The sequence below is a fragment of the Hyposmocoma kahamanoa genome, unplaced genomic scaffold, assembly GCF_003589595.1.
Source record: "Hyposmocoma kahamanoa isolate Upper Pololo Valley unplaced genomic scaffold, ASM358959v1 63, whole genome shotgun sequence".
NCBI classification, from domain to species: domain Eukaryota; kingdom Metazoa; phylum Arthropoda; class Insecta; order Lepidoptera; family Cosmopterigidae; genus Hyposmocoma; species Hyposmocoma kahamanoa.
Genome location: NW_020653851.1, coordinates 21,496,114 through 21,506,794, shown reverse-complemented (window position 1 = coordinate 21,506,794; position 10,681 = coordinate 21,496,114). Strand labels below are relative to the sequence as shown.

The window sequence follows — 10,681 nt, the reverse complement described above, 5'->3', positions numbered from 1 at the left end:
AACTGGTAAAAAAATCAAAATTAGACGCAATTAAAAATTAGAGCAGTACTGTTCGCTGCCGCCATCGAGCAGGGAGTGGCGATGGAACGCAAAAAAATGAAAATGGCGAAGCAAAGGAATTTAAAAACGATTTAAAATTTAAAAACAAGTGGCCAGGAACCGGAGAAAAGGCGAGAAAAAAGTGGGACGACGATGACAGGAGGTCACATCGTGACAGTCAGACGACGGCAGAGCTGCTTTTTGGGCTCACAGTCTGTTTCTGGGTGGTTTGAAAATTAGGGTTACAACGCAATATCCGCAATGAATGTCAGCATCAATAGGTTGCGGATATTTTAATTCATGCAGATTATCCGCGGGTGCTGGTGCTGATATTAGCAAGAACCCTGCTGCATACGCCAGTGGGAGATAGGCGTGATGGTATGTATATACTACCAAAACATCATATTTCTTATAAAATTGAAGCAATTTAGGCCAGTTGGCAATTTAGGAAGATACTAAAATAATTTACTTTTGTGCGCTTACCACTGTAGAACTGTGCGATACACTAGGCTTAAGTTTTACTAACTGATTTTAATAGGATTAGGTTAGTGTCATGCAAACATCTTCTTGTCAAATATTATTATGTGGACAATTTTGTTTTTATCCTCCTAAGGCCCCGGTATATATGTGAAGTGGTTCAGACCCAGGCAGTATTATTCCTATGATCATGTAAACGCCCAGTGTATGTAATATAGCATTCAAATTTAGCCTTATATAGACGTGTCAAAAATGTCAAGGGATTAAAGTTTTTTTTTAAATATTTCATTACCCTTTATAAAAATATTTAAATACATTTTTATTTATTTTTTAAATTAGGACATTGATCCAAAATAAAAACCATTGGTGTTAAAAAGAAATAAAAAGCACGTGTGTGTGTTCTATATAACCGTGTAGGGTATCTAGAAAAATACTTTGTTCATCCAAAACTGAGGGCATACTTGCTTGGGCCTGAATAATGTAATTATATTTATTATATTTTAATGTACATTTGGCATTTGGCGCTTATTGTGGTATCCTAAGTCTTAGGCAGTCATCACATGAAAATCATGAAACAAAGTACACGAAACAAAATTTTGTATATATGATATTTTTCAACTCTCCTATTGAAGCATAAAAAAGTTACCGACTAATTTCGTTCGTAGACTCTTTAAGCACCTCTCCAGAAAAGTTCTTATCTTGCAGATGTCGGCTTTTGACACCAAGGATGCTTCAAACGTTCAAAAATTAGTAGTAGAGTCTAAGAAAGCCTTTTTGTAACTTAATTTTTAAGCTTTAGTTATTCTATGCAATGCCTCTCTGGTGTGTGCATAAAGTATTTTTTTGTTTCTTGCTTCTCCTGGAGAATTCTATATGAACGGATTACGTTGTGGATTGCTAAACCGAAAATATGTGCCCCGAAAAATTTGCGTAACAATATTTTGTTTATTTTTTGGAAATAGAAAAAAAAACAAAAAACCAGTGATCGTAAACTTTTTTTTAGACATCAAATTACAGTAAAGGAAAACCTCGTGAGAATTGATAACAAATACCATTTATGATTGACAAGACAATATTTTATAAATATATTACAATTTCCGTTTCTTTCAATTTCTTAAGTGCAAGTTTTTGAAACAGATTAAGTATATCTAGTTCTTAGGTTTTCGCTATTGGAAATGCGACACATAGAAAATGAAACTAATTTTTCGGATCTAAATCGCGCATATTTGATTTTTTCAAACAAACCAACGTTTCGGGCCTTTTACCAGTATGGTCACAGCTGACAAAGATTAAGTACCTAAGTAAAGATATACATTTTTCCATGTCTAATGCGAAATGTAATTAGGACAATTAATTTTAACAAATAATAACAATAATAAAGTGCCAGACAATGACACCACTTGGCTAGTCTTAAACGACATAAAACATGAGATAATACTATTCTTGCATAGAGTATCTCGCGCAAAACGCGTCCTGTCGTGCTAGCTCTACTGATGACTTCCTGAGCAGTGGTGGCACAGTTTGCATTAGGAGAGGATATAAGCACAAAACAGTTTAAATCAAGCGACTGGAACTTTTAAAACATAATTAATAGATTCAGGCGTTTCTTTGCGAAAATCTACGTTAGACAAATCACGTTAAACACTCAGTGAAGTTAAATCGTACAAACTAGCTGCGATTGTGTTGAATTTTTTTTCAAACACAACCATCTAGAACATACTCGAGACGTGTTTCGCCTCTCTACGAGGCTTCTTCAGGAGTTGTTGATTGTTCGACACTCGGCCGAAGAATCAACTCCTGAGGAGCAAGCAGAGTAATTTACTTCCATTTTGTGTTAATAAAATGAAGTGGATGAATTGGGTAAGTAATCGCCGTTTTTAGCTTTGATAACATTTACGCATATTGTTGCGTATCTGTAACTATATATTGCAACTTCGACCTTTCATGTCAATGTATATTTATTAACTTGGTAACTGATTATATCGCACATTGCAACCAATATTGTCACTAAATTAAAAATGTGATTTTCGTAAAATGTCCTTTAAAGCTTATGAATATGAGGGTTGGCCCATCTCTAAAGAGTGAAGAAACTTTCATAAGGTTCTTACAGGCGGCGTCGACGGCAAAAAAAAAACATTTAAATTCAGTACAACATAATACAATCTGCAACAAGCATCTAGAGAAATTGGCCCCGGAAACCCCGGTGTGGCGACACACAAGTTCAGTCAGATAGAAGGATTTTTTATGATACTAAGTGACAGGACGAACAAGTCGTGCGCCTGGTGGTAAGCGTCACGCCTGTCCATAACAGTTAGGACAATGCCACTGCGCCCGTCACCCTGAGACGTAAGTTGAAAAGTTTCATGTGCCAGTAATTTCACCAGCACCCCGACCCTTCAAATCTGGAACGCAGTAATGCGAGCATTCCTGCTTGGCGGCAGAAATAGGTAAGGTGGTACTGCCCTGGACGAACTCTTCACACGGAGTTTCACTGCTACTACTTTGTGTTGTTCGATAAAAATTTATGAAAATAAGTTAATATAATAATAAATGGTAAAGTTTCTTGCGATTTCTGTCATTTCTAGTACTCTTACCTCAGTTGGTCTCATAAATACGTTTGATTCTTACGGGGAATAGAAACAAATAACATAAAAATTCGTGAAAATTGTTTTAAACTTGCTGACTGAACCATTTTTTTCATGGACTGTTTTCTAGGACCGTTTTCCTGTAACAATTACAGTTAAGTTAAGGAACAAGTGAGATTTTCGTTTAGTAACGGTTTTGTTTTGAACCTGCTACATTACGAACCATTAGAGCATAAATCTGATTGGAATAAATTTGGAATATGGGGGGTTGTATTAGGTACTGTAGTCTAGGCTCTACTCTATGAGTAGAGTCACTGGCTGAGTGAATAGATTTGTAAATAGAATGCTTTGAAAATGAAGTAAGAGAAAAGAATGGAGCATCTTGACATTATTGAATTGTAACCCAACACTATAAGTATGTGAAAGAATACAATAAACCATATTTTGAAGATTATTCCGGTTTATATTCATAAAAGCACCTCTCGCTACGCAATCCGAGCTACCCCCCAGTTACAGTACCTATTTTTCATTACTAATGGATATCGTTCTCAAAATTTTCGTGTTTATTCTAACTAAATGATTGTCATTAATTACAGGTTTCTTGCCACGCTATGATTCTATTTATTGGATATTTGAATTTTATTATCAATTCAAAAGACAGTGTCAAGTATGAAGCTTCATTCGTATCATGCGTCTTTTAATCTAGTAGAGTATAATTCATTTGACAGCAATTATTTCCCCAGCCAGCAAATAAACCCCCTGGTAAATATCAAAACTGAGGTAAGAGTACTAGAAAAGTAAAAAATCGCATAAAATGATTAATACGTTATTGACTTAATTTCAAAAATTATTACTCGTATTCCAGTGCCATTCAGAGCTTTAAATCGCAAAGATTTGAGAAGCACTGCCGCTGCGACCGTCATCCTGAGACATAAGTTAATTGCGACAAAAATTACAGTAAATTTACATATCCTACAGCCATGTCATATTTAATTAATTCGTATTAGAGATACCAGCAGAATAATATATTCAGAAACAGTTTTATCCTCCAGAAAAATATGCTTATCTGTAGTCTACACGATATCACGGAGTGTGCGATGGAATTGCACGCTTTAATACCACCTCTATGTTGTGGATACATCAAGTATTCACACGATGCGTTAGGGCGCGTGTCCACGCTAAGAAAAGTCGCCGGGTCTATGCAAGAATTAGTGTCGTTTCTACACACGAACTGTGTAGTGTTCTGTGGTGTACACTGCCTCGGCGCCAGACAAAAAAAATCTTGTCTACCCTGGACACGACGCGCTCTGCCGCTATTGCACGGGGCGGGGTGAGGTGCATTGTCAGTAAATGAACGTTTATGCGCGTGGACAGGTGTTGCTTAATAGTCAACATATACAACAGCATATTTCTTCCCACAGTCGGTGGTAAAGCGTTTTACCCTACACGTCTTTCCGAAAGCATTCGTATTGTGTACATACTCGACAATTTCTCGTCTGCAACAGACACGATATGTTTCCGTGGCTAAATCCGGCAAAGTTCTTGCCGTATACAAGACCATTCTCATCTTTTCTGTAGGAAACACGACGAATTTCTTAGCTACTTTATTACTTATATTACGACCGGCTATAGAGTGGAATTCCCTGCCTGAAGACTTATTCCCTGTATGCTATAACATGGGCCTTTTCTAGGCAAGAGTAAATAGATATTATTTAGGTGTGCATGGTTTATCGTTGATCTCATCGTCACTTTCCATCATGTGAGATTGAGGTCAAATGTGCACTTACTTTTATACAAAAAAAAATAAGAATTTTGTATATAGCGCGGTTTGTCTTTAAAGCGCTGAACGCGCATTACCTAACCGAGACGCTGTAACTATACATTCGCAAATTTGTCGCTATAATCTTTGAGCTCAAAAAATAAGGTTTGTATTAGTTATAATTCCAATTGTACTCATTGAAATGTTGCTACATTTCCAAAGGAAACAAAAGTAAAAACTTAACACTAATAATATTTAATCTGCTACTAATGTATTAAGCCCGAACGCGTTGGTTCTGAAAAGGTCAGTGGACCCGCAAAAAACGGGTCAATGACCCCGATGTTACGTCACTGTTCTTACATGTAAAGCCATTAGCAATAAAACCAAGTGAATATTGCTGTTGCTATACATTTTTTTTAATGAACCGTGTTAAACTGTGTACTATTAACAATGCCGACTACAAAAAGTTTGTATTACTGAAAAGTATAAAAAAATAAGACCAATGACAAACACTCACCTTTTCTAAAATTCCTTAAACGCAGCACAACATAAAATATTAATCATTCTCTTAAAAATAACATTGTCCTATTTCTATAAAAGCGTTAAGATCCGTTAATTTCAAACATGTATGAGAAACAGAATGCCCTTTGAAGGACGATGCATTGTCCCATCTCTGGGGCAGTTATCGCACCTTGGAAACGCGGGGTTGTTACAATTTGAGTGCTTCGTTCAATCATAAGTGTGTTCGAAAGCCAGTTCGGTAACTGTAAGCCCTTATTGCTCCCCGACTAATCGATATAAATGAAAATTTATCGTATCCGAGTTTTCTTATACCGTTTCTTCTAATCTAATATCTAATATAAGAATTTCTTCTAACCTAATCTAATATCTCTTTGTAATACAATAAAAATTTGAATTAAGTTACTTAATATAAGAATTTCTTCTAACCTAATCTAATATCTCTTTGTAATACAATAAAAATTTGAATCATTGTCATCTAAATTTATTGTTTTATTTTGATTTACAAAACAAAGTTCTTATTGAAAAACCCTATATAAGGTAATGAACTTGTAAAACACCTTTAAAGCATAGGAAATGAAACTATTTTTCCGGATTTAAATCGCGTATATTTGTTTTTTCAAACAAACCGACGTTTCGGGCCCTTTACAGGTCCCATGGTCACGGTTGACTCCTTTAGACCTTTAAAGCAATTTGAAATATTCCAAACCTCATTGAGCCCCTGACAAATTGAATTAAATGACGCTTTATATGCCTCTCGAGCATTCGAGACAAATGACTGTCGTCACAGCCCACCCTCAATAATAAAGTGGTATAATAAATCGAAACGTAATTTTTCAGATAGGGATAAATTAGATTTTTTTTTAAATGGCTAAATGTCGGGGATAGTGCAAATCCGCGTATGTAATATTGGTTGGTATAAGGCGCATTCTGCAGTAAACCAAATTTTACAGGAGAGAGATTTAACGTTATTATTTTGTTATTTCAATGGTTCCGAAATATTAAATAATTAAATTTTTGTTTTAAACTTTATGTTGACTACGGATTGATAACAATAGATTCCCTTGAATCACGCTAATTTGGTTGCCACGACATATATGCGGATTTCATTTGGCCACTAAATTACCGAAATGGAAACTCATAATCCAAAGCCTATCACCGACGAAATACCTTAAGCCGATTGGCAAATCCATTCACCACATTGGCAAGCATTATAGTATACGCTATCGATGCAATAAGAAATTCTATTTCGTAAGTTTTTTATTTATTTAGTCAGCTTCTAAAAAAATTACATTTCAAATTGCGTCACTTTATTACAAAGGTGTGAAAGTCCTTTTTCCACTGAGCAAGATGAAGATCACAAGTTAATTCCTTGCAATATACTTTAAAGAAACTTAAAGCGGAGGCTACACAGCGAGCGCAACTAAGTAACTCACATAGCAGTCGCAATCAACTATGCGACTTTGCTCGGTTAGCTTAGTTCGCGGTACGAAAGCTACTATTACGTACCTAAAACTAACTTAGCTTCGCATACGGTATACCCTGCGCTTAAAGTTATTACATACCTCGTTTAGCCAATCCAGCAGTATAGCGCGCATACGTGGCTGAAGACTGGGGTGGTTGTCAAACATATGCGGGTTTCTCTTCATAGCGGCGCGCGTGTCGCACTCGCACATGCTCTTCCACACGTCCGCCGGGTCCGCCCATGACAATCCTGGCAGTGGACATTTCCGTTTTGGCGTACTTGGGCATTGCGATTTGCTTGTACTAAAAGGATGGTGATGAAATAAGTCACGAACGTCAACAAACGAAAATCTGATCATAAGGGTGGAAAAACTTCATCTGAAAAGCTTAAGAATGCAAAGATTGGGGTGCATTAGTAGTAGGCTTTATTAAGTAACAAGGGTGTAGAAAAGCCTTGTTTAACCTAATTACACTTGTCACCAATAAATTTCGATTTATTCTAAAATAATTTATGTTATAACAGGAACATGTGTATTCAGCTTTAATGGACAATTATTGATAGGGAATAAGGAAGAAGTGTTAATAAATAACATCTAGAAGCTCTAGTTGATTTTAATAAGGACATGCTTTACATGTTTAAGAATGTTAATAAGGCCTATTGTTTTAACTAGGTCAAATACACAGCTAATATTCTATATGTTAAAATATCAAAATATTATTACTATTTATAACTTCCTCAACAACCTTTCCACCCTTATCCATTACCCCATTTACCCAGATGATAGGTAGCAACCTTCCCATCTACAAATATAAATGAATAAAGATATTTTGAAACAAGAAGTTGTGCATACTTGTATGTCTATTATTGTGACAAGAAGTTGGCAACCTGAAAAGCAATACACACCCAATAGTTGAGCTTGTAACAATACTGCTATTACCATTTAGGGAAATAGTAATATTGTTAAGTTTCTGAAGTACTATTCAGTACATTTATAGAACACATTGAGTGGGATGTAGAGATCAAGTAGTCACCTTCTTAGGCCTCTGCAATCTAAATGTATTGCAGAAAACACCAATGACCATGACCCAGACATGTTAAGAATGTATTCATTGTAATGCATTCCAGTTATCAAAAAAAAGCTGTATATCAGAGTATATCATCACCTTATTTGATTCTAAATTAAAGAGTTGAGTGTTGCAGAGAATGCACTATGAACAAAGTGTGAATTTTTTATTTTAGGATACTTGCCTAGTGCTAACATCGACCTATTCTTCTAAGCACAAGGCTTGTCCATGTAAGCATCTATAATGAATGACTTGAGTAAAATGCTATGACAAATGTGAAATTGGCAATAAGTGTCATATTTCGCTGCATTGCAATGAGCTGTTTCCCCCACCTTACATAAAGGCTGTACATTGAAAAACATATTGAAACATCTGTGTTACCAGTGACTTACCTTGACCTCTTATTTGTGTGTGGTGTAGAGTCGCCCCTGGCAACATTTTCTAAGGGACTCAAAACACAGTTGGGTAGTTCTGGTAAACTCGGTGGGCTTAGTAAGCTGTCAGGGTTGTAGTCAATATCTGTGAACACACTCCTCGGCTGCTCAATGTTGCCAAGCTGGGAGCTCTCATCATCACTTGAACAAGATGATGATTCTACAACCACATGTTGCGCAGGTTGGTCATTTAGTTCCTCTTCAAGCTTTAGTGACATTTTCGAAGGTGGCATATTCTCAACCTCCTAAAAAAGGCACATACATAGAATCTTGGCTAAGTGATGAAAACATGCAGTTTGTACAGGCAACAATACCCACATCATCAGTAGAACTTCTCTTCCGTTTCAAGGTTGAACGTTTTTCACTGGAGTCATCTGAAGAACTGCAAACAGGTGGCATTGGTAGTAAGTAAACAAAGTTCAATCAAGGTCACTAATCAAGTTGACACACAGGTTACATACCCATTTTGTGCCATTGTAGCTGATTCAAGTTAGCTGGCACTGAGTCTCCACTGCCTAAAAATAATGCAAATTAAGCTTATGCAACGATATTTAACGAAAATGTATGCTAAATCTAGGATTAGTGCATAAAATTACCGCATGTCATGTTCAAGTTTGTGAATAGGGTTATGTCTGTTGCCAACCTCAATTGTGGGCATATTTCCAATATTACAAGCGACCCTAGGTATCCCAATTATGTTGGGGTCATTTTAGGACACCGTGCAGGCTATGAATTGGTAACTTTCAGGCCATAAATTGCACATCGAAGCGGATGTTCGGTCAGCGTGCCCCCCACAGGTTGGCGGGAGATTTTTTTTTCAGAGGTAAATTTGAACTATAAATTCACAATTAATATCGATGTATTCTAATCTTATGCTCACTAGACATGTTTGAGAAACTTATGGAATCATAAAAATAAAGAAATGAATCGATCAGCTGCTAGAAAAAATGCCACGAATCCGCTACAATCGCGCGCGAAATCTGTCGTCAGCGCCATTATACACGTCGCAGGCTTGGCATTTCTTACCCCGTGCTCTTTTGGAAATTGATAAAAATAGCACAAATATGATACAATATCTTTGAAATATTAATGCTTTGTTGATATAATGGTATTAATTAAGAATTAGAAGCTACATACAGGGCAAAACCGTTGACAGCGTAATTGGCTTGGCTTATCGCCCACCATAGGTTTCTAACCTAATTAGGACTAAAGTCTAAAATTATAGGTCTATCAAGCTAACGAAATAGACACTTTACATCTTTAACATGTTAAGTAACCTTAATAAACGTACCTTGTCATTCACAAATTAATGTAAAATCCACGAAACAAACTTTCCTTATTCACTAGATACGGGGGTCAGTTATGAACACAATTACTCGTTCTTTATATCTAATTTTCACACATATGGTAATAAAGGGATTAAAAATAAATATAAACGTTATACTTATGGTATTTTCTTGTATTATAAATTACTTTTCAGATTTTCACGGCTCGATAACGCCCGGCTTTCCGCGCGAAAATGTCGCGGTAAAACTCGGTGCTCGGCGGTTTGACGAACTGCTAACTTCACTTTTGTTTCTTCTGAAAACAAATGTCATCGGTGCAATGCATTCTGTTTCACGAAGGCTTCGTTTCTATATACATTTTAAGGCAGTAAAAAGACTTGAAATTTTTCTTACTTTTACGATGTTTTGATTGTATGTTACTTCTTTAAAAACTTGAAAATTTTACACAAACATTACAACATTCAAATTAAAAAAAATTAAAATGCCAATTACAAACTTACAATAAGTAGCATCATAAAGTTTGTCAGACTTGACTCAGATATCGGTAATTTTATACAAGAAAAAACAAATTGTTATTTGTAATACATAGTAAATAACATTTTATTAAAATTGTGTTAGTGCATTTGTGTAAGGTAGAATATTTACGTTCGAAACCAAAGCTGCACGGATTCAACCTGGGCGATAACTATAGGCGGCGATTACGCTGCTTCGTTATTTGAACACTCCGGATGAAGGAGTTCCTGTCTAGAAGTAGTGTAGCGTACATACACACATACACCTCAAGCCTTTTCCCCATCATTTTTAGTGTAACAAACTGATTATTTTGCAAAAAAGTTTTGTGTTTTATAATAAAATATTAGACTCAATTAATAAAGTAAACGCTTACTACGTGTAATGGAAAATATCCAGAAACACAATGCTTCTCTCTGATTGGTTGATTTCAATAGCTTGGCAACTGAATTTCATTTTGGCTGTTGGTACCTCTACGTCGCCAACTTCACTCTATGCTACAGCTGGGCGCCAGCTGATAGAAAATGTACGATTGAGCGAGAA

General features: G+C 36.0%; 1 protein-coding gene across 2 annotated transcripts in view; it reads right to left on the bottom strand.

Moving 5' to 3' along the window:
• The window catches only part of LOC113230221 (G1/S-specific cyclin-E), a 28,468-nt gene extending 18,578 nt beyond the window's left edge, over positions 1 to 9,890 (bottom strand). The window contains exons 1-5 of one of the 2 annotated variants that reach the window (XM_026464043.1): positions 9,816 to 9,890; positions 8,804 to 8,857; positions 8,661 to 8,724; positions 8,301 to 8,587; positions 6,945 to 7,146 (exon numbers count right to left, since the gene is read on the bottom strand). In XM_026464043.1, coding sequence (XP_026319828.1) covers positions 6,945 to 7,146; positions 8,301 to 8,587; positions 8,661 to 8,724; positions 8,804 to 8,817 — 567 coding nt within the window. In that variant the 5' untranslated portion in view covers positions 8,818 to 8,857; positions 9,816 to 9,890. Of the gene's footprint in view, positions 1 to 6,944; positions 7,147 to 8,300; positions 8,588 to 8,660; positions 8,725 to 8,803; positions 8,858 to 9,633; positions 9,764 to 9,815 lie in introns of those variants that run through there. The other variant, XM_026464042.1, reaches the window with a different exon arrangement.
• Between the last annotated feature and the right edge of the window lie 791 nt (positions 9,891 to 10,681).